Source organism: Rhinopithecus bieti, unplaced genomic scaffold (assembly GCF_001698545.2).
Source record: "Rhinopithecus bieti isolate Rb0 unplaced genomic scaffold, ASM169854v2 scaffold_33121, whole genome shotgun sequence".
NCBI classification, from domain to species: Eukaryota; Metazoa; Chordata; class Mammalia; order Primates; family Cercopithecidae; genus Rhinopithecus; species Rhinopithecus bieti.
Genome location: NW_016814090.1, coordinates 815,638 through 839,884, shown reverse-complemented (window position 1 = coordinate 839,884; position 24,247 = coordinate 815,638). Strand labels below are relative to the sequence as shown.

Here is a 24,247-nt window from a genome sequence, read left to right as displayed (position 1 = left end):
ATTCCCAAGTCAGTGCAACCTCCTCGGCTCTGACATGAAAAGTTCTCCCTCTCTCTGAAACCTCAGATGTGCCTCCCCACTCTGTTCTCAGCTGATGATCCAGCTTCTTATTTCACTGAGAAAATAGAAGCAATCAGAAGAGAAATTCCTTTCTCTTTCATCATCAACTCTATCAATCTACCTCCATCTCCACCTGAAATTCTGCCTTCCCTGCTCTTCAGGTTGACACTCCCCCTTGGCACTGGATTCCCACCCCCTCGGGCCAGCTCAAGGGCTTTGCTCCTGCAATCCCCTTGCTCATCTATATCATCTAGCATCCCCTCTCTACTGGATTATTTTCACCAGCCTGCAAAGATACCCCCCTTCTTTAAAAGCCCTCCCTTGATTGACTCACATTCCGCACCGACCACCACACCATTTTCAGCCCCATTTTATAGCAATCCCCACAAAATAGATGTCTCTACTTGCCACACCTCCTCTCTTCCCACTCTCTCTCGAACCCTCCTTAACCAGGTGCATGTCCTTTTTCTGCACTGGAATCCCTCTTGTCAAGGGCACCAGTGACCTTCCCACTGTGAAATCCAATAGTCCATTCTTAGTCATCACCTTCCCCAACCTCCCGGTGGCAGGTTTCCATTGGAATCACATTCCTTCCTAGACATTACCCTCTTCTGATTTGCCTCTGCCCTCCAGTCTTCTCTCTTGGCCTCCAGATGTTGGAGCGTCCCACAGTACATTCAGGCTACAGGTTACACTCATGCCTAGGTGATCTCATCTGGTCTCCTGGCTTTAAATACCATCTGTATCCCCATGGTTTCTAAATTTATACCTCCACCTTGGACCTCTTTATTGAACCCTAGACTGGAATATCCAGTTGCCTACTCAATATCTCACCCTGGGTGCCTTCAAATGTCATACATCCCTAACTAGACTTTTGATTCTCTTCCTACTTCAACCAGTGCCGCTGTCTCCAATTTTCCATTTCAACCAATGGCAACACCGTCCACCCAGCAGCTGCTCAAACCAAAAACCACCTTGGGGGCCTCCCGTCAGCCCTACCTGCAAAATATGTCCAGAATCTGACCAGGTGCTCCCCTTCTCCACTTGGTCCTTGGTTCCAGTCACTATCTTCTCTCTCCTGGCTACCAAGATATAGCCTCCTAACTACTCCATCTGTCTCTACCTTCTCCAGTCTGTGGTCCACACCATAGCCGGGGAAGTCTCTACAGAATGTAAAGCAGGTCACAGCTCTGCCTGTTCTTACACCTCAGTGACTCCCATCACACCTGGCTTTTACCACAATCTGTCCTCCATCCCACTACTCTGCAACTTCACCTCCCATCACTCTTTCCTTGCTCGCTCAACTCCACCCAGGCCTAAATCCACACTGGGTTTGGGGCAAGTTATATTGTCTCTCAGAGCCAGTTTTCCCACTTGTAAAATGGAGGCCTAGAGTTGGCTCACAAATAGTATACCTAGAAACAGAGATTCTGATGCATTTTCCGACTACCAGGTTCTCCATCTAGTTTGAAAGTGCCCCATTCACCAGGAATTAGCTTCCCTCTTTGTCCTCTCTCCTTGACAGCATGGCTGAGCTCAGGGCTGCTCATGCCTGGGGTTAAAGGCTGTCTTCAACAGGTAGATTTAGGCATTCCAAGCATCCTAGAAAGTGAGAGCTGAATTGAGCTTCTGATACCACAGCACCCAACACTATCCTTTCACATGTTGGGAAACTGAGGGTTTGCAAGGACAGGGGGTATGAGCCTCACCAGCTCTGCTCCTTGCTGAGGTGCAGTGCTCAACCCTGCACACACTAGGTCCTCTGCTTCAGAAGGGCCTTTTTCTTTTTTCTCTTTTCTTGAGACAGTCTTGCTCTGTTGTCCAGACTGGAGTGCAGTGATGTGATCACAGCTCACTGCATCCTTGACTTCACAGGCTCAAGTGATCCTCTCTCGCTTCAGCCTCCCGAGTAGCTGAGACTGCACGTGTGTGCCACAATGCCCAGCTAATTCTTGTGTTTTTCATAGACATGGGGTCTTGCTATGTTGCCCAGGCTAGTCTTGAGCTCAAGTAATCTGCTCACCTCGCCCTCCCAAAGTGCTGGAATTACAGGCGTGAGCCACTGCCCTCAGCCTTCAAAAAGGCTTTGATGGCTGAGCCTCTGATCACAACTTCTGCAGATGTCCCATCAGAACCCAGCATCTGTTCCCTGACACTTCCACGGTGGAGTGCAACCTCAACACTGACCCCTCAGCAAGAGTTTCTCCTAGGCAAAGAGGCGGGGCCTCAGCCTGGGCTGCAGCAGGCCTGGGGTCACATTCACTTTCTGGCAGGCTCCCTGTGTGTCCTTGGCATCAGTTTTCTCACCCATAAAATGGGCTAAGCCATCCCCATGCACCCTACTTCTCTGGCTGGTGTGAGGATACACTGTATTGTGTCAGTGGCTGGGTGCTTTAAAATGTGCCAAGCATTCAGTCTCTGGATGGAGCAAGCTGATGTGCTGGTGTGCCTAGTGTCAGTTCCTGGGGATGCTTAGTCACTTCTCCAGGCTCCTTCTCTTGACTGCAATTTCATTCTTAATCATCTTGAAATCCAGGTCACCATTTGCAGTGGGCCAGAGGTTGAAATATTGTTTTCTCTTGGTGGAAAGGGCAGAGGATACAAAACCAGAATCTTAATGGTGTCCCTGGAGCCCATGGCTGCCATGGAGCCCCAGGTGAGCCAGTAGGCCTGACCAGCAAGGCCTGCCTAAGCCATCTCTCCCCACCAGGATGAGCTGAGGGCCTCCACCCTACCTTCCTCCAGCCTATGTACAGAGCTGCATGTGGACTGCAGGGAGGAAGCCAGAAAGAGAGGGGTGGTCCGGGACCTGGGGTGAGCACACTCCACCCTAGTGTCGCCTGCATGGCATAGCACAGCATAGCAAACGAGATACTTACGCCATGACAATCACACTGAAGTCCAGCCAGTTCCATGGGTCCCGAAGGAAGGTGAACGCATGTAGGCAGAAGCCTCGAGCCAGAATCTTGACGAGAGACTCAAAGGTGTAAATGGCGGTGAAGGTGTACCTGGGCAGGAGAGGCCGATGGGGTTTCTCAGGGAGGCCTGAGCAGGCCAGGTTCTCCAGGTTCCCTACATGGTGCGAGCCCACACAGCTCCCTTCAACAGGGGCCATCAAACGGGGCTCTCTACAATGCCCCCATGGTAGAGCTGGAGTTGGGGATGGAGCTTTGCTCTAAACATCTGGCTAATGAATCCATCGTCCAATTTGTTTATTCCATATTATTGTGTAACTGCCATGTGTCCATCTGAACTCTCTATGTTCTCTCTCAGTTGTCTTGGTGGAAGAAGACCTCCTCCCAATCTCCTTACCCTAGCCCTGGGGGGCAGTGCGTCTAACAGGCATACAGTGGCCACAGGGTCTGTGCTATAGGACAGTATACATGGACCCTCACCCCTGTTTGTGGGTCTTCAGCAGCAAGCAATGGGCCCAGTCAATCCTCAACTGCTTACAGGGTAGGTGGGTCCAGCTGTCCACCTTGGGCTTGAAGGGTGATGTTATAATGCATGGGGCTGATGGGAGTTGGGGTGCTGTTCTCTCTGCCTAGGGCAGCCTGAGGAATCCAAAATGCCTGGATGCTAGGACTGGGGCCCCCAGGGCTGAAGCGGGATAGGACTGCATCCCAGGATTCAGAGCAGCTGCACATACCAGTTGAGAGCACTGCTAGGATCTATGTGAACGTGGAGAACAACCAGGCAGGCTGCTTTGGGAAGAGAGGCTGCCCCAACATTCTGCTGGTCTCTTGAAAACTACAGGCAAATGCAGTAAGTGCCTATCAAATCTGCTTAGAACCTCCAGGCAAGGTACTTTTGTTTGGGAAGAAAAGACCAGAAGCAGTTTCTGGAACTGTGCAAATGGTTATAGGAGGCAGGACTTGGGAAAAAAGGCAGCAGGCTGTGTTACTGAAGTGGGGATAGCCCTGGGGCACCTCCTAGCTGTCCACCTCCTAGCTGCATGACATCAGGCCAGCTATTTCTCTAATTCTTAGTCTTATCTGTGGAATGGGGAAGGTGGCTGTACCCACCCTACTGGGTGGCCATGAGGGTTAAAGGAGATGATGCTTATTGTTCTTATGACAGTGCCTGGCATGTACAAAATGCTCAATAAATTATTATTATTTCAGAGCCTTCTCCAATGTCATCATTCCTCTTTAGGCAAAACAGGGAGAAACTCCCTGCTTTGCCAATCTGGAGAGCTTCCTCCCCAGAAGGCATGACTCAAATTAATGCCAGAAGTTGGCAGGACTGGGAAAGGCAAAAGACGGTAGAAGCTGAGCCAAGGGCTGTCCCACCGCCGCGGGTAAGTTCCTGGGCCTGGACACAGCCCCCTCTGGGGCAGCTTCAGGAGCTATGGCATGGAATGGAAAGGAAGAGAGAGGGCCACGTGGAGCGGAGGCCCTGAAGATTTACTCACTCGACATACTTGGTCCAAGGTGGAGGGTCGTGCTGGGCCATGAAGACGCAGTTGGTGAGGATGGTGCACATGATGAGCATGCTGAAGAGCGTGTGTGGGGTCAAGGAAAGCCGAGCAGCGCACGCCGACCACGCCACCACCGCTGGGGGGTCCTGCCCCTGGGAGTCATCACTGCCAGGACAGTGCTACCACAGCAATAAACAGGGTCTCCAAGGAGACACATTGGGGCTGTGACCAGTCCATGCCAACCCTCCACCCAGGCTGGTCTCTGTCCCTTCCCTGGCACTGGCAGCTGGCCCCTGGCCTGCTCCATGACACCTAATAGGCACCAGAGACCTGAAACCACACTGCTGGTAGGGTCTTGTGAGGAGGGAAGGCAGGAAAGGTGGGCCCCAGACCTCAAAGGCTTTTAACCGTAGTCAGGCGAGGGGCTCTGTCCTCAGTCACATAGGAGAGAAATGGGCATTTATAAATTGCTCCTCAGGGGAGGGCAAGGCCAGAGTGGCAGGGCTCTGAGTTCCTTCCCCCACTTCTAGGGGAGCAGCCCAGGCCAGGCTTTCTCTAGAAGTTCTCTGCAGAATGCTCTGCTGCCAACCAACTGCACACCTGGCCAGGGCCTGCTACCCCTGGGGAGGCAGGGGACCGTTCCTCTGGCTGCTTCCTGCCTGTGTACCTACTCTTCAAGCTAGCCCTCTGCTCCACCTGGGAATCTCCTTCTCACCCTGCAGGAACCCCTCAGCAGGACCCCACCCAACTCCCCAGCAGCCTGTCCTGCATTTCTGGTAACACGGTGCTACCTCGCACCCCTCTTTTAGCCATGGTGGCCCACTGCACGGCAATGCCCATCTGTCTGCCATCACAAGGGAGTGCTTCCAATGCCAGAGGTGTGCTTCAGGTCTACTTGTGGGCTCTTGGCCTTGAACTGAACTCCCCAGGCCTTCTCTGACCCTGACTCTGGCTACAATTCCTAGCGGCTGCTTCAGGCTAGACAAAGCTCTGACCACCCTCCTCCACCTCTGCCTCACTTCTGCAAGGCCTGCAGAGGAACAAAGGGGCAGACTCTGGGCCTCCTGTGGGCTTCAGCACCCCTTGGGGCCTGGCCTAGAGGAGGGACACTGTGCTTCTCTCACAAATCCCTCCCCAGCCCCAGAGGAGAGGCTGGGCCTTCCACTCCCTATGGCTGCCCCCAAGCACTCAACACCATGCCTGGCCTCAGCCTCGTGTGCATAGCTGCCAAACCGGTGATTCCCTCAGGCCACCCAGGAGCTGCAGTAATTGAGCTCCAGGGGCTGCCTCTTTCCTCCCTAGCATAGCTCCACCTCACCCGACGGGGAGGCCAGCGCAGTCAGACCACAGACCAGACCAGGCTGCGGTGACGACTGCCCCAGCTGGGGATAGTGGGGAGGCCTCTCAGGAATCTAACCAGGTAGATGCCCTCCGTGCTGCCAGTCCTCTTCTAGGGAGTCAGGCAATCAGGAAATCAGCATCTCAAACCAGCCTCCAGTTTATAATTATCTAATTTCTCATCTGGGACGAGAGGGAATTAGGCTTTGGGAATCTCCCTTAGTCAAACGAGGACTGAGCCAACAGGACTGCTGGGCTCCAATGCCATGGTTCCAGGAAGACTTGATTTCTCCCCGACCAGAAGGCATCACTTCAGGGCCTGGGGTCTCTCCATCAGTTTGGTATCTGCCCAGTCCTCTGTCTGCGTGAGGGTCTCCAGGGCCAGGCTTATATCCCTCTCCAGCTTTCAAGGCAGGATCAGATAATCATCTCAGTATCAGTACACTTTCTCCCTTACACACACACACACACACATATACTGCCCACACGCGGGCTATGTGCCAAGGCTTTCCTCACTGGGCAGACAGTTAATAAGCCCCCCAACCAGTCTTTATTCATCCCCGCGGATCTACTGCTAAGCATCTACTGAGGAGTCCAGGTGACTCCTAAAATATGCAAGCAATGATACCAAGAGTGAATATTTATTGAGCCCTTCCTAGGTACCAGAATTTGCTCTCCGTGTCCATCAGCTAATTCAATTTTCCCAACAACAATATGTGGTGCAGACTTTGTTTCCATTTTAGGTGATGAGAAGACTGAGGCACAAAGAGGTTAAGTTGAAGGTCACTGTGGTAGGCAGAATAAAGCCCCCACCACCCCCAAGGTAGCCATGGACGAATCCCTGGAAACTGTGAATATGCTAATTTGTAGGACAAAATGAGACTGTGCAGACGTCATTAAATTAAGGATCTCCCGTGGCCTCCACGAGACAGGGTCTAGCTGTGTCACTGGGGCTGGAGTGCAATGGTATTATCATAGCTTGCCACAGCCTTGAACTCTTGGGCTCAAGAGATCCTCCTGCCTCAGCCTCCTGAGTAGCTAGGACTACAGATGTGCACTACCATAGCCAGCTAATTTTTAATTTTTTTTTTTTTTTTTTTTGTAGACACAACGTCTTTCACATTGCTTAGGCTGGTCTTGAACTCCTGGGCTCAAGCAATCCTCCCACCTCGGCCACCCAAAGTGCTGAGATTACAAGTATCAGCCACTGCTCCTGGCCCTAAATTAAGGATCCTGAGGTGGGGAGATCATTCTGGCTTATCCAGGTAGACTCAGTGTAATCACAGGAGTCCTTATAAGTGGAAGAGGGAGAGGCAGAGTGTTGTGATATGAAACTCAACTGGCCATTCCTGGCTTGATGATGAAAGGAAACCATAGACCAAGAATCTGGTGCAGCCTCCAGAGGCTGGAAAAGCCTCAGAAACACATTCTCCCCTAGAGCCTCCAAAAGGAGTGCAGCCCTGCCAACACCTTGAGTTTAGTCCATTTTGGACCTCTGACTTCCAAAGTTGTAAGATGATAAATTTGCGTTGCTTTAAGCCACTGCGTTGGTGGTAATTTGTTACAGCAGTCCTGGGAAAGCACTCCCAGTACCAAGCTGATCAATGGCTGAGCCAGCCTGCACCCTGGCTCTCCTGATCTGGGCCCCACTCTGAGGCCCCATGCTGCACCACCTCTGCAAGATGACATTCAAGGCCACCTGGTCCACTCTCCTGCCTCCAGACTGGAGGGCCTGCATGAGTCACGCTGCTTCTGGCTCTCACGTGCCAAGCAGGTAAGCTATTCCACGCCTGGCCTCTGCCGCCCATGGGGCAGTATGAAAACCAAACGAGATAAAGAGCACCGTCGAATGTGGGGAGACTACTGTACAGGAAGGAGGAAATGATTTGTTATTTGTAAGAGGAAATCCCACCTAAGCATGTGTATCTGGCCCTGGGTGGGAGCCAGGGGGTCAATGGAGCCATGTCCCCAAAAAGCTCTGACATGGGATGTTATGAAAAAACCAGACATGCCTCTGGCTGGGCTGGGCAGGAAGGCTTCCTGGAGGAGGCGTTTAGATAAGCACCAAGGCTGGCCAGGGTTGCTCCAGCAACCAGTCAGCCCAGTTGGTCATGGTGAAGCAGCGTGGGCTGAAGGCTGGGTGGTGGACTCCTCTCGGTAGAGCCAAGTCCCTCTAGGGGGACCACTCACAGCTCTCCTTAGAGTGGGGAACAGGCCCCACTGCAGGGAGCAGTGGTGTGAACAGGCTGTCTTGTACTACAGGACTTGGCTGGACCCAGACAGAGGTGAGTGAGAACTTGAACACCCAGACTCAGGGAAGAGCCAGGGCACACATCCCTCTGAATCCCACCAGTCAGGGCCTGGGTCCCATGGTGGGCAATGGCAGGCGCTATCTACCTGGGTTTTATCTTTTCCAGACACAGCAATGACTTAGGGTGACGTGTAGCAAGCTCTTGTCTCTCTGCCACTTCACTGTTCAAAATCCTTGCCTGGTTCCCATGGCCTTGAGGACAGCACTTGCACAATTGTCAGTCCTTCTTCTGCATGTGTGAGATCTCTTCCTTCCTAGACTGAGCCCCTGGTCCATATGACTCTGCCTAAAGCATACCCAGGTCCCCCATGGTGCCCAGCAAGTAGCCAACACCAGAGAGATGAGTCAACTGAACTCCTAGCCAGGGCACACCTGTTTGCACTGCCTTGTAATTTCAGGCTGATGACTGAGCTGGTTCCTTGTGTGGGCTGAGGCAAAGGCCAGCTCTCCAGGTCTATGCTCAGCGGAACATCTTCAATCTTGTCATGTCATTGTCCCCAAACACCCACTCCGAGGCTCGTGATTACAATGCCAGCAAGGACTGCCTGAGTTGTGGGGAATGCCTGACACTTGGGCTGCCTAAGTCTTCAGATCCCAGGGAGTTAAAACAACAACAACAACAAAAAAAAAAACTCCCAAAGAAAAGGTAATTAACTGTGGAGGGGTGTTTTCATGTATTTGTGCTATTAAATCAACATGCGCACACACATACACATACGGACATGTGGTTTGATTGCCCATTTGAATCCGGTAGAGGAATGTGGGAGGATTTTGTGCACAGATCCTGTATAACCAGGAAGGCAAAATGCTTCTTGGTGTGTGTGTGAGGCCTCTCTGAATGTGACTGCGGCAGGATATGGAGTTCAGTTGGTTTCTTTTATTTAACCCCAGCAGGAACACATTCTGCAGGATCATAACAAAAATACATACAAAAAATCATTCCACATGCCCATATTTACTTTTTGGTAACTTCCCAGAGACACGCTGCAAGCATGGAGCCAAGAACAAGGCCAAGCGGAATCACCACACACTTGCTATAGTCTGTGAGCTCCTGGATTGTCATGAGTGAGCAGGTTTTCTCACCAGGCTGCATTCCTGTCCACTTTTAAGTTTGTCTTTGCCCCACTTACCCTTCCCAAAGGGCGTAGCACAGAACTTTGCACATATGGAACTTAGTAGATGTTTGAATGAGTATAAAAATTTCAGCAGAGCAAAAGTTCACCATTCAAAAGATGAGATCTGATGTTCTTTAGAAATGCATAGTGACTGATAATGGGCAGAGAATTTCTTTTGGGGTGATGCAAATGTTCTGGAAGTAGATAGTGGTGATGGTTGCATAACCTTATGAATATACTAAAAACCACTGGACTGTGCACTTAAAAATGGTAAATTTTGGCTGGGTGTGGTGGCTCATGGCTGTAATCCCAGCACTTTGGGAGGCCGAGGAGGATGGATCACGAGGACAGGAGTTCAAGACCAGCCTGGCCAAGATGGTGAAACCCCATCTTTACTAAAAATACAAAAATCAGCTGGGTGTGGTGGCGGGTGCCTGTAATGCCAGCTACTTGAGAGGCTGAGGCAGAGAATCGCTTGAACCTGGGAGGCAGAGGTTGCAGTGAGCTGAGATTGCGCCACTGCACTCCAGCCTGGGTGGCAGAGTGAGACTCTGTACCCCCCTCCCAAAAAAAGAAAAAATGATAAATTTTATGGTATACCATATATGAAGTAGTATACCTCAAATTTAAAAAAACTTCATGGAGTGCTTATAGATTTCTAGGCCTCACACTGGTAATTCTGGTCTGGAAAGAACTAAGAATTTGCGTTTTTACAAACTTCCCAGGTGAGACTGAGGTGGCTCTCAGACCGGCATTTGGAAGCAACTGCCCTAGGGTGGCATGCACATGAGACCTTGCTAAAACACAGGTTCTGGGGTGAGGCTCAAGATTTGGCCACTCCTACAACATCCTGGTGAAGCTGATGCTACTGGTCCACACACCACACTCAATGTCAAGGCTCAACAGTGTTGCAGAGGGGCTGCTCCCAAACCCCACAAATCTAGACCTCTTCTTTTCCCCAGTGCCCACTGAGCCCACCAAGTGGCGCTATCGAGGTCCAGCAATGTGCTCCCATCCCCAGGCAGCAGCAAGTGTCAAGGCAGCCACTGGGAACCAGGTCCTCACTGATGCTCGACACTTCCCTGGGGCAGCTGTCCTGGGGGATGGAGGCTGGCTCTAAGCCCTCAGGGCCAGTTTTTCCAGGTGGAAGCAGCACCTCACAGCCTCAGAGCCATTGCTCAATGGACACTCTGGCCAGGCTGGGCACCCGAGGGCCCCCCACTCCCTCCCTTGCCCACCTGCCTCCCTGACCTTTCATTTCCCTCAAGACCCAGCTCAGCCCCTTGCAGGAGCTCTGGAGCTTCTGCTACATCCCTGAGGGCTTCTGTGGCTGCCAAACAGTGCTGGGTTGGTTAGATACCTGGAGGAGAAGCCCCAGGTGAGAGCTGGAGGATGCTTTTAGAGAGGCCACGCCCCTGGAGTGAGGCCAGAGACAGGCTCAGAGCAAGAAAAGCTGGCTTTTCCTCCTCCTGCTGCTCTGTTCTTACCAGGCTGTGACCACACTCTGGCAGAAATGATAACTATTTGCAAAGCTGCCTTATCACTTTTAGGGGACGATAAAATTGCCAAGGGCCCAGACGGGTCTTATTTGGCTCAATACCCCAGCGTGTCCAGCAAAGAGTCTGACACCTACAGGGAACTCAGGATGGCTCAAGATGAAATCTACACACTTGCCCACACTTGCCCCACAGAATAAGATACAGCTGTGAATGGTAGGCTGCCTGCTACATATGGTCCCTCTCCACAGTGTCTGCCTCCCACCTTGCTCATGCCACAGCCATGGTTTGCATGTGGGGTTGTGTCAGGAACCCCACCAGGAAGGCAAGGGTGGGCTGGAGGAGAGCAGACAGTGGTTGGAAGCAAGCATGCATTTTACTGCACATCTGCATGCAGACACCACTTGCCGTGCATGCCCCTCCAATGAACCCCTGGGGTCAGGATCAGGCACTGGGAACAGATGGGAAGAAAGTGGAGCCATAGGAGGAGCATCCCCCATCCCTGCCCCGACAGGAAAAACTCCTGACCTGCCAGCCTCAGTCCCAGTTACTTAGTCCCTCACTAGGTATCTGGAATCCTGATGCCTCCTACCTTGGCTGGAGGTTAGTGAGTGAAGTCTTTGTCTTGGTCTCAAAGAAGTCCATTCAGAGAGGGGGCTGAAGGGGACTTTGGGGAGCTCTGTGGGGCCAGCCCACTAGACCCACAGTCAGTCGCACTGCTGAGCCTAGCAGCATCACTTAGATGAACAGCAGGGCCACCAGCACGTGTGCACTCACCCCGGTTGCCACTGGCCAAAGGGAGGCCTGCCCAGGCCCTCGCAGTGAAACACTCACGCCTCTGACTCTGCAGCTGGCACTGCCCTCCCGGAAGGCTCCATCTATGGGGCCCCTTCTCTGAAGTCCAGAGAACAGAGTGATTAGGTGCTGACGTTCCATGCCGTGTGCTGCCCAAATGACGCCCCTCTCAGGCCCAAGCCCGGTAAGTCCCTCATTATGCTGCATCACTCCAATGGCTCTCCTCTGCAGGCTGGAGCTTTTTTCAGCTGTGGTTTATGTAATTTAACGTTAACCAGAGTTCTTTGAGATACTCTGAAACTGCAAACATTTTGTCAACGCCTAATCAAAAAGCAAGTGTTGCCGCCCTCGAAAGATGCCCACATGTGAATAAACTGGAGGCCTCTTTATTGGGAAATGGTTTTTCCTTGGCTGAGTTCTGGTGACCTGCTTGAAGGTCCCTGCAAGTGGGTGGGGAGAAGGATGGCCCAAGGGGGTGTGGTGGGAAGGGACATTTGGATCCAATATCAGAGCCTGACAGATGCCATTTATTCTGGGATCCTCAGTAGCTTAGCTTCTAGAATGTTCTCCTGAAGAATCAGAAGAGGGTTTCTCAAACTTTCATGTGCCCAAGAATCTCCTGGGGATCAAATGCAAATGCAGATGCTGACTTGGCAGGTCTGGAGAAGGGTCAGAGGTTTTTCATTTCCAATCAGCTCCCAGGTCATGACCATGTGTTTGTCTTAGGACCAGCAGGGAATCAGCACCACTCTCCTAAACTAGAATGGAGGTGGGGTGGGGGCAGCACCCCGTGCACATCCCCAGTGTGGGCTCCCAGGGGGTACTCAGCAGGCATTAACTGCAAAGGATATGAGTGAACCAGAATCTTCACAGCCGCTCTCCGGATGGGGTGGAAGGGACTGAGGACATACAAGGCGTTGGTGGCACTGAACCGGAAGATGGTCTTGCCTTTATTCAGTACGATGAAAGTCTGGGGACAGACAGTAGCATTAGGCCCTTGTGTAGGAAGGCTTTTGGGGGCAGCTTTTGACTCAGAGCCCTTGGACTGTGGCTGAGGGGTGGGGTGGGAGGAGGAGGAGAGGGACTGAGGGAGGAGACGGGGAGGGGAGGCTGCCAGCACATTTGGCAGGTCAGTGGACTCACTGCCTTGCTCATGGGTGGAGGTGAGGGAGGTCTCAGGGGCATGTCAGTTTGGTTGAGATTTAGTTTCAAAATTATAGTCACAAAAAGAAGGGACCTTTTCCAGTCCTTGCCCAGCTGTTGTCACAGCAGAGGCTCAGCAGACCTGGGGATGCCTCCTCCCTCCCCTTCTCCTTTAGCTGACCCCTCCTCACCCTGCATGGGGTCCCCGCCAGGCCCACTGGGAGGGAGGACATGATAGGGAAGCTGGGTCAGCAGGGAGGACTTATGGGTGAGTAGAAGAGAAAAGGAAAATACAGAAGCAGTCCCCCGAGAGCTTTTCTTGGGACCCTATCTCCTGGAGTCCAGGACAAATGTCAGCCCCATCCCACAGGACACAGCCTACTGCCTCCCTCCAGGGGATCATGAACAGCAATGCAACCTCTCCCTGAGCTTCTGGAAGATCCTTTCTACACAGCACAATGGGGCACAGGAGCGGACGAGAGCTGAATGCTGAGACATGTGCACATCAGGTGCCCAAGCAGCCCTTGAGGACAGCGGTGCCTCCCCACCTGCCCCAGTGTGTGGTGGCCACAGCTCTGTGGCCTCACAGAGGTCTAGGGGAATATCACAACCTGACATTCCCCTGAGACCTCCCTCACCTCCACCCACGGGCAAGGCAGTGAGTCCACTGGCCTGCCGAATGAGCTGGTGGGACAAGGTTCTACCTAATCTGGTCTGGAGAGACAAGCTGACTGGATAGATTAGGACCAAAAGTTCTGCTGTGGTGCCTCCATTGCCTTGTGAGGCTGCAGGCAGTGTGGCCAGGGATCAGCAAGTGGAAACAGAAAATGAGAGGCTGGGATCATCCCTGGAGCTGCTGTTCAAGCATTCCCAGACCCAAGGCCAGAAGAGATGGTGCCCCTGACCCCTCACATGCTCAGCTGCCACCAGCCCCCAAAAGCCCAGCCCAGTCTTGACCTCAACCTCAGTTGGGTCCACCTGCCGTGGAGCCTGCCTGTCCCAGCTAACTTCAGTCTGATTGCCACTCATCCTCTCTCCATAACCTTGACTTACTACCAGCTGTGGCCTTAACCCCAACCCCAATTCCTACTTCTATCTCTCACCAACCATGACCTAGGCCCGCCCACCTTGACTAAGCCCACCTTCCAGCCTCACTCTGACCCCAGCTGTGGCCTCAACCTTGCCTGGACTCCACTGGAGTCACTTGTACCAAGGGAAAGTTCAGCTGGGGGCTTGGGAGCAGGACGAAGTTCTAGGCCTCCTCCCCTACCTGTTTATGTGGACTGGGTGGGCTTTTACTTCACACACACACCCACTCACACATCCAATGCACGCATGCACACCCAAAGATGCACCCCAGGCTCATCCCCAGGCGCTTGGTCTTAAACCACAGTCACACACTCTTGCAGTCACATTCTTGCACTGGCCACACCAGCCCTGTCTGACCCCCACGAGCTTCCTCAGCCTGGTGCTGATTGCAGTACTGTGCCTGGCCACTGTCTTCCTTATACTCAGCCCTCTGGGAAAAAGACCTCCCCCAAATTCAAATCCACCTTCCTCTGGAAGTAAGGCCCAGAAGCGTGGGCAGCTTGGAGACCAAGCCTCTGCAGGAGTTCTGTATGTGGTGGGGTGCAGGGCTAGGGCACAAACGGGCCTGAGATCTGGAGGAGGGAGGACAGGGCAGGGGATTCAGACAGGGGCAGTTACCTCTTGGGTCGGAGCCATGCTAGGAGGAAGCCTGAGTCTCCCTGCCCTAGTAGACAAAAGCCACTTCCCTTCCCTATGATCAGAAGGGACAATGGCAGAATGTCACACACCACCCTCCTCCAAAAATCCCCCAGTGATCACTGCCCTCTCCATCCCTCTCAGATTTTCCACTGGCCTTCCTGGTCCTGTTACCAGCCCTCAAAGCTCAGGGAACTGCTGCTGTGGCTGTGGCCTGAGCCAGTCAGCATAGCCATGCATAGTTCGTGGGTGTGGGGACTACATGCTCTCCCCAGTAGGGAGAAGGGACCACATGCTATGCTTTGTGGCCCAAACACAGGCAGGGCCCAAATGCAGGCCAGAACTCAGGGCTTGACTCCAATTCACACACACACCACACAACGGGGAGGAGTCCTTCAGGAGTGAAAATCTAACCACAGGTAATTCCCAAAGAAGGTAGTCACAGGAGGCATGTTTTCCCTGAGGCTACCCTCTCTTCTTCATGACACCAAACCAGCATCTCAGGCTGCATAATTCCTGTCTTTTATTCCCGAATTCCAAAATTAAGGTGATTGGAATAGAGATCACCAGTGACTCATTCCCCCAAAGCCTGGTGAGCCACCCTAAATAGAGCCCCATATGGAGGCCAGGCCCTCTTTCCTCTCTGCTCCGTTGACAAGGAGTTGCACAGAAGGGTAGGCAGGGCTGGAGGTGGGTGGTAGTCACCTTTTGGGTGCTATAGAAGGGGTCCAGGTCCTCCAGGGGCTCTCCGATGAGCTCTCGGGGTGGATTGCCATAGAGATCTGGCAGCTTTTTGGAGGCCTGCAGGTCCAGCTGGGGCCGGGGAGCCTCCTCCTCAGGCAGCCCCTCTCGGCTCTGCTGCAAGGTGGTTGAGCCACGGGCTTGCTTCTCCACCATGCGCTTCTCGATGGCTGCCAGGGACTCCCGTGTGAACCTGCGGAAGCTGCTGGTGCCCCGAGGTAATAGGAAGTTTGCCATCTTCTCATCCTGCTTCTGGGCACAGGCTCTCCTCACGTTGCCTGCGGGGAAGCTGGAAGACACAGACAATGGACCTGATGCTATGCCCAGGGACGGAGGGCAGGGTGGGCAGACCTCCTGGGGGTGGCTGTGCTCATGGAGGGAGGGACACCATTTGCAGAGAGGCTCCAGACCCCAGGATGCCAACAACTCCACAGGCACACCTGGGCAACACTGGCCTGGGTAAACCCAAAGCCCCCCAGGCTATGGGGCACACATGTGGACAGGCAGCAGGGTCACCTCCTCTTTCCCCTCCTAACAAGCATGTCTGAATTCAAGCAGGCAAGAGTGACTGTGTCATCCAAGCACCTTCTTTTTGCCCCATTCCACACAACAGGAAACACTTGCATCTTTTGGTTTCTTAGCTGTCATCACTTGAGACATTTCTCAGCTTGGAGATGTCATCCAGATGTTGGCACCCTGGTGTACACAGCTGTGGTGGAGTCCCTGCAGAGAGTCTCCCAAGGAAATCCCCAGGGGGCAGAAACCTTCCAAAACAATCTGGCTCAAAAAATGGGCAATGCCTCCCTTGCCCATCTGAGCTATTTCCCTTCCTTGGAAAGGTTAAAATTAGCCTGGCACTTTAGCTAACTTGAACTTTAGGTAACTCTGCCTTCCATCTCCCCATCCCTTTTAAAATACATACATGCTTACAGATATTGTAATAACCAAATAAAATTCTAGCAATAAATTGAATCATATTGCAAAAAAAAAGGGAAGAGCTGATGGAGTATCTCTGGCTCCTCACACTGCTCCTTGCTCCCCTCCTCCCAAATGTGAACAAATGAATGCTGATCCTAAGTGACAGCAGAACCGGAAAACGGTGACCACTCATCAGCAAGGACGTCCAGGCGGCACATGCATGTGACGCCAAACCGGGAGAATGTGGCCCCTGATGGCCTCAAACAATCCAGAACCTGGTGTGAACACACTCTGCCTATGACACCGAGGCAGAAGAATGCAGTCCCAACTGCCCCACCAAAACAGGATGTGGTCAGAACAGCTCCTGACTGTGACACCAAGCCGGGAGGCTGCATCGCTAATGACCACATCAAACCAGGGAATGGTGGGCACCCGTTCAAGAGGGCACGGTGGACACCTGTTGGACATCTCTGCCAGAACAAAATCCTTTTCCCTCGCAAGGGTCAGCTTTGCCTTGATCTTACTCCTGCAAAACACGTCACCAATGACCCCAACGAGCTGCTGCCATACCAACCCCTGCACACGGCCGCCAAAGGGTCTGGACTTTGGGGCCGCAGCCCTGAGCCCTGGATTGCTGTGAAGCAGGCACCTGGCCAAGAGACAGGTAAACAGTGAGCAAACACAACACACTCAGACCTCAAAAAGGCGCCTCTGGTCCCTGGGGAAGTGTGGATTGAAATCTGTGAAGGGAGGCAGGACAGAGGTCCCAGGACTCGCACGTTAAGAGCCACTCTGTGTCTTTTTCTTGTTTCATTCAAGTAAAGTTAAAGGAACATCTTTGTTAAAAATAGCAAGTGAGGGAGTAGGTTTCCACTCTATAAAAGCATTTCCCTGCCTCCCTTCCATCTTTGTGTGAAGAGACAGACATCCGTAACACTAATCAACGCATGAGTGAGGACTTCTTTTTCTTAGCTTGTAGAAATTTGGGTTAATTTTAAACTATTTTCTTTATACTTGTCTTCACTGCTTGAATTCTTTAAAATGAGCTTGCATTATTTTTACAGAAACAATAAAACTCATTTGTCTTTTATTTTAAAATTAAAAAAAAAAAAAAAAAAAAAAAAACACCGTCTGGATGACAGCAGCTTCTTACAAGGCAACCCTCTCCGCTATGAGCAATCAGTTCCATAAATTGGGAAGCCACCTCTTTTGCTTAGACTTACTTCCTAAAAATAGTGTTCTCTGTCTCACTGTATCCATCTGTGTCCATATGCCTGCAAGGGTTGTGGGGACACATGCACGCCCATGGATCTGCAGAGGCTCACTGGTACACACTGGCAAGGGTTTGTGTGTGTGAGAGAGAGAGTGCGCCTGTGCGGGTGCAAGCTGACACCTGCACGTACGTCTGTTCCAGTAAAGGTGTGTTTTTAATTTGTATTAAATAAAGGATTCACGCAGTTACACGCATGTAAGTGTACAGATGGATGAATTTCCACAAACAGAACACACCTGGTAACCAGCACCCAGACAAAGAGATAAAATGCTCCTAGTCTCTCAGACTTAGGCTGCCCTCCAGTCACTAAACACCCTCCTTTGCCCAGGGAACCACTCTCCTCGCTGCTAATGGCATAGATTAGTTTTGCCTGTCTATGTATTAATAGTTCAGGGGGCCCTTCTTAACAGACGCTGTGAAGGGGTGGTGGAGAGATTTAGGGGAGAAATCACATCTCCTTCTCATTAACCTCTCTTTCAAATTTAGCATTTCCTTCAGTTGTGAATGTACGCAACAAAGCAGAAATTGTGGCCAAAAGAAACTGCAGATATTTCCCTGTCGTGTTACAGTTGCTGCTGGCCTCTCAAATAACATTAATACTCATCACGACTTCAAAATTACAGCACTTAGATTTGCTGCTAGATCTTAATATTTAAAACATGAATAAAGACATATACTACTCTATCAAAAATTGGTTTCTGTGTTCTGATAGCTGTATTTCAATATAGGTGGTTTCCTTTCTAATCCTATGTGTTTTATTTTGTCTCAAAATATGTGCTTTTGAGATGGACTTCATTCAACTGGTAGAGAAAGGTTAAGATCCTGGCTTGGTCCTTGCTCAGATGCTGACCATGGGGTCCCCTCCTCTGCACCTTAGCTTCTCATCTGTAAAGAAGGATGACGCGAGCCTCCAAGTCCTTTCTGGGATTCTATAATGCTGCTATCATGAGTGGTTTCAGCCACTCCCCTGGCCTCTGGCTCTGACTTATCAGGACTTTGTGTCATTTCCAGGTGTGGACTGGGACCCCAGTCTGCCCCACCCTTGGACCTGAGAAATTCCATTCTGAGTCTTGCAGTGGCCCTGTGGGATGGACGAAGACCAGAGAGGCAGATGTCCTATGTCCAAGCACTTCCATAACCTCTCCAATCTTCTCCATCCAAGGCCTGGTGAAGAAGCCCTAGGTCCTAAGGAGGATCCTATCCTGGCTGGCCTCCAGCAGAGCATCCACCCGCTCGGGGCCCTGGCCTGGGAGGGGTATAGTCTGTCCAGGGGAGCTGCTGAAACCAGATTCCAGATGAAGCTCTCTGCTGTAGCAGCTGGGCAGCCTCATGTTCCAAAGTAAACCTACCAAGAGTGTCCTTTGTCTCTGGGGCCCCCAGGCAGCTCCCGGTGGGCGGGTGGGATCTGCTTTCTCCCTTGTTCTCCAGCCACCTGCACCTGGCTCTGTCCCTGCCCTTCCTTTAGCAGCTCAGGGCCCACGCCCTGCTGTGGCCAAGCCTGGCTGAGTCCCGGCTGCAGGGTTTCCGGTGCTGCCAGGGTGAAGAGGGCTCGGGGTGGTCTGAGGATGCTCTGTGCTCAGGTTCAGCCACACCTCTCAGGCCTAGGATGTCAGGCCTGCAGATTTCAGAACCCATCCCCTGGCTGTGGAAGGTTGCAGGGGAAAATAGGTAAGCAGGGGCCCCTGGTCTTGGTCTCACATAGCCCCAGCGTTTGGGGAAGCTGGACCTGGCTTGACTGTAAGACCACAGTCGCTCATCCCCTAGATGCCAGCACCTCATGATTCTCCACCCCCCAGGACAGCTGCTCCATATGCATCAGCTTGGCCATCTGCACCAGCCCTACTGCAGCTCATCAGGCTGGGACTGCTCCATCCGGCTATGCACTCTTCCTGGACCAGGCTTCCCTGTCCTTTGGGCTTCACTCTAGAGCCCCACCCCCAACTCCATCCTGCCCCAGGTTCATCAGCTTCAGGAACTGGATGCATACTTCCCTGCATCTGGAAGGTTCCTGAGAGCTCATGATGGGAGCAGACTGTGAATCTTCCTTTCCAGACTGGCTCCTCCTGGCACCCTTTCTTTTGGCACTGGCCACAAGCTCCCAACCCTCACCCAACATCCCAGACCTGGGACAGGCCTCCTTGCCCCTGCTTGGACCATGGCAGTGCCTCCCTCTATCCTTCTATCCCACACATGCAGCCCCCTGCTCCTAGATTTAGACATTCTCCAACATTCTGTGTGCCCTAAGTGATGCCAGAATCACCTCCTGCTCTCTTCCCCACTCCACCTCCTCCAGGACACCTCTCCTGACTGCCCATCCACCCAAACTGACTCGTTCCTGTGTGCCCCCTCACCCAGCTCTGGCCCCTTCCTGGCCTCTGCTGGTTACTGACAGGGCCTGTAGTATGTGTATTCACATCAAGGTAGAGATGCTGCACAGGGAGAATATTAACTGTTCACACCAGAAACTAGACCCCCCTGCACTGTTTTCTCAACTGGCTTTCCTGAAGGAGGGTTTTCTGAATGCAAAGGCACACAGCTGGTGCTCAATCAGCAATGGTGCCACTGCTATGACATGGACACAACAGTCAGGCAGGTAGAGTGCAGCTGTAGGCACTGTTTGAGGTGGGAGATGGATGTGGGGTGAACTACTTGTCCCGGTTTACATGGGACTTTCCTCATTTTGGCAGCAAAATTTCTGCACCTTGGGACACCCCCAGTCCTGGACAAACCAGGGTAGCTGGTCACCCTGGGGAGCCTTCCCTTTCCTGCAGCCCCTCCCTATTCACTCCCCCCACCCACCCCGATCCCAAAGGAAAGCACACTTCAACCTCCTGAGTCACGTCTGGCATTTTGGTCTCCTTGGAATCGGAGCCTCTGGAACACAGCATGCAAAGAATATTCTTTGCCACGTAAATTTATGCAAAGCATTGTGTGGAAGTGGTTCCCAGGCTTCCTAGAAAATCTCTGTGGGATTCCTCCACTCTGTGCTCCTCTCTCCTGCCCTGCAGTTGGGGTGACCTCGGGCTGGAGCACCCAGTACCTAGGGTTTGCAGTCTCACCCAGAACACAGTGCAGCTTTGCCCGCCCACAGGGCACTCCCCTTCTGCCTGCCCCTCAGTGCTAAAGAATAGGCTCAGGAAAAGGGTGTGGGTGCCCTCAAAACAGGAGCTCACTCCCCAAAGGTGGAGGTCAGGACTCCCTGATCATACTCTGATCACACTCCACAAACGAGCACAGGGCCCCTGCTCTCTACCCTGGCTGACTGGAAACCCTCCAAAGACGAGTCTGGGTGTTCCTGGACTGGCAACACCAGGGACAGGAGAATGGGACTAGATGTAGCTTGACAAGCTGTAACTTCACCCCAGTCATCCACGGGCCTCCAAATGGGGAGACGACAGCTAGGAACCTCGCTCACTCCAGGCTTCCTTGCCGGGAGTCGCCCATCAGAACTTGTAGCCCTGCTTGTAAGGCAACTGCATTTCTTCCTTGAGAACATGTCAACCCATCAACACCTCACAGACTCATTTTATTAATTGAATGATTCAGTGAACATTTAATCAGCACCCATTGTGTACAAGGTCCTAAAAATGACTACGCAGAATACTTTTCTTCCCAAAGTGATGGATCCCAAATCAACAAGGGATAATGGGGGGATGAGGAAGAGTCATCAGTAAAGAGAGTCTGTGGTGGCTGGCAAGGAAATTCACCCAGACTTGCTGACACTGGCAACGAGGAAATGCCCTGAGCCAGAGAACCAGGCCTTGCATCCACCTCTGCCTCCCCCTCTGGCCTCCCACCTCACCCTCTTGAAGATTTCCTGTTCCTAGGGATAAGGAAGTGGTTAGGGCTGTGCTTGGAAGTCAGCTCACCTGAGTGAATCTCGGCCCTGGCCATGCATTTGTCTTGTGTCTTTGGGCAGATTCATTGATGTTTCTCTACCTCAGTTTTTCCATTTGTAAAATGGGGTTAATAATAATATCTATTTCACAGGACTGCTGTGAAACATAAATGTATTGATATTTGTATATGCTTGGCACACAGAAAGTGCCAAATGAATTTAGTTGCTACTGTGGTTATTGTTATTATTATTATTCTTATGAGAAATCCACCTCAGAAGGCCTCCTTGTTGCCCACACCAGCCCTCCCTGCCTGGGCTCTTTCCCTCCTCTCTGTATTCCTGGCACACTTGAATTCCCATCCCTACCTCAGCACAGGATGGATTAGTTTACTTGCATGCCTGTCTCTCCCCTGGATTTTTGTCCTGGTCTCCCAAAGCAGGGGCTGGTGAATAAAGGAATGAAAGAATGAGGGAGTGTGAGATTAACCTTCCTATTGCCTGAATACACACTCACACTGTGATTCAGTCCCCTTTCTAGACCTCAGTTTTTCCAACCCCACGCACTGGACTAAGGACCGCCCCAGCAGCATCACATGCTCATTCTGTGCCCTGCACTGCACTTAGTACTGTTGGTGGATCACCTTACTTCATCCTTGCAACAATCCTAGGAAGACGGGGGTTATTAGCCTCATTTTACAGACGGGAAATCTGACTCTAGGACAGATGAAGTGAGCCTCAGTCTGTCTGAAGCCAGGCCTGTGAGCCTACCCATTGCACCACATTGCCTCCTACCTCTGCGTGCAGAGAGTTGGATAAAGGTTCATGGCTTGCCTATGCCCCATCTGCCTGGACTGGGTCTGTGACCCCCACTTCAAGGCTAAAAGTCAGTCCTGTCAGCCTCATCTGGGCCTGGTTCTCCCTCTATGCAGCCCAGATGTTCCCAGGGAGACCTAGCTGATTTCTGCCCATGCCCGAAGAGTCAGCAGTTTTCCTGGCAGAACCGATTCCCTAGCAGTTTTTCTCTCCAGCTCAAGCACTATCCAACAATAGGGCGGCCACTCATTCACTGCATGTGGCGACCAAGTGCTACTGTGGACTGAGTTGTGCTATTGTAAAGTCACATCCATTTTGCAGGCTTAGTACAATAAGGAATGTTGACTATTTCGTTAATAATTTTTAATACTGATTACAGGTTAAACAGATAATATTTGATAGTATTATACTGGATTCAATAAAATGTGTTCAAGTTTAATTTCACTTTTTTTGGTTTAAAAATATGGTTATTAGAAAATTTAAAATTGCAAATGTGGCTTGCATTTGTGACTCATATTTCTATTGGATGGCACTGACATCAAGTTCCAGCCACCAGGCCCTAAGCCCTTAAAAAATTCTACCTGAGGCCGGGCACAGTGGCTCATGCCTGTAATTCCAGCACTTTGGGAGGCCAGGGCGGGTGGATCACCTGAGGTCAGGAGTTCGAGACCAGCCTGGCCAACATGGTGAAACCCTGTCTCTACTAAAAATACAAAAAATTAGCTGGGCGTGGTGGCAGGTGCCTGTAATCCCAGCTATTCGGGAGGCTAAGGCAGGAGAATCACTTGAACCCGGGAGGCGGAGGTTGCAGTGAGCAGAGATTGCACCACTGCACTGCACTCCAGCTTGGGTGACAGAGCGAGACTCCATCTCAAAAAAAAAAAAAAAGAAAAAAAAGACTTCTACCTGCTTTGGGGCTGAACCTCAGGCTAGTCTCTGGGGGAGATAAGTGATGGATGGGGCTAGAGCTGGGGGGCTGGGACCGTAGGGAAGAATTGAAAGAACATTGTCCTCCGCAGACCAGAAAGTGGCCATCCTGGTTTGTGGCAGTGGCTGTGGGTGGTTGTGGAGGCTCAAGTCACAGGTTGGGATGGTGGGGGATGTAAGTAGGAGGGATCGACAGTAAGTTTCAGACCATCCCTCCCGCCCAGGCAATTATCTGCACAGTCTCGGCTCTCCCGGGCTAACAGCTTGGACAAAGGCTCAGTGGGGGTGCCAGCTGGTGCTGGTGGCCTGTGCTTTCAAGTCCTTGCTCCCAGATCAAAGGCACATTGGTCCGTCCTTGCACGGGGCCTCAGCTAACCAGCTCCCCACAGGCTCCGCTCCTTTGAGGCTGCATAGGCATTAACCCTGTCCAGTCTGGAGCCCAGTTCTAGGGGAGATAGGAGTCTGAGGAGCCTGTCCTTCTCTACTCTTAATCTCTGCCTCCAGTGATCTTGCTAAGTCCTTCAGAATCATCCCCATCCCTCCTGGAGGTGGAGGAGAACACACCCACCCTGAAGCCGGGGAATGCCCTCATTTACATGCATTTGCATCTCATTTATTCCAACACCCAGGCTGAAACCGAGGCTAATTCAGCTGACAGGAAAACCCTACCCGCTTTAGCTCTGCTGCTCTGCTGAAGTGATTCCCCCGGCAGGGATGAAATGAAATGGGGGTCCCTAAGACCGGGTCCTCCTCCAGAGGTGGGAGCTGAGGGCCCTTCGGTCTGAGCCCTGAATTTAGGCCACCTCCCAAGGACAAACTGGCCTAGGGGTAGCCACTCTCTTCCCTGAAAGGCGGGCGGCCCTGATTTTTTCTTCATAGCCCTTCCCCACAGTAAGGATGGGGTTCAGGGGCTTGGCAGCAGCTTATTCAACCCATCGACTGTTCATCAGTGTCTGAGTGTCAGGCCAGGGGAACTGCAAAAGGCCCAGATCGTTCAGATACCCCCTCCACAGGGTACAGGGCATCCCCCTCCCCCAGGCCCGAGTCTTCTTTGTCAGTCCCTTTACACATGCCCAGGTCCATCCACAGGGGTCTAGAATATGCTGAGTGGCACTTCGCTGCCAGCCAAGGCAGCAGGGTGGGGACCTGGATGGTCTAATACCCTGAAACCACAGAGACCCAGAGTTGGAGAGCCAGCTCAGTCACCCAAGGGCATCCCACCCCAGACACCAGACCATCTCTGTGTACACCCACATGGTACACATAATCAGGTCAGAAAGGTGCCCACATGTGGCCCAAGAAACACCCTCATGGCACACAGGTGCCCGAGACAG

The 24,247-nt window shown here is 52.1% G+C and overlaps 1 protein-coding gene across 2 annotated transcripts in view; it reads right to left on the bottom strand.

The window, feature by feature from the left end:
• Positions 1 to 24,247, bottom strand: part of SCN5A (sodium voltage-gated channel alpha subunit 5) — a 102,758-nt gene that overhangs the window by 74,960 nt on the left and 3,551 nt on the right. For both annotated transcript variants that reach the window (XM_017849654.1, XM_017849653.1), the window contains exons 2-5: positions 15,109 to 15,433; positions 12,387 to 12,505; positions 4,475 to 4,564; positions 2,940 to 3,068 (exon numbers count right to left, since the gene is read on the bottom strand). In XM_017849654.1, coding sequence (XP_017705143.1) covers positions 2,940 to 3,068; positions 4,475 to 4,564; positions 12,387 to 12,505; positions 15,109 to 15,381 — 611 coding nt within the window. In that variant the 5' untranslated portion in view covers positions 15,382 to 15,433. The remainder of the gene's footprint in view (positions 1 to 2,939; positions 3,069 to 4,474; positions 4,565 to 12,386; positions 12,506 to 15,108; positions 15,434 to 24,247) is intronic.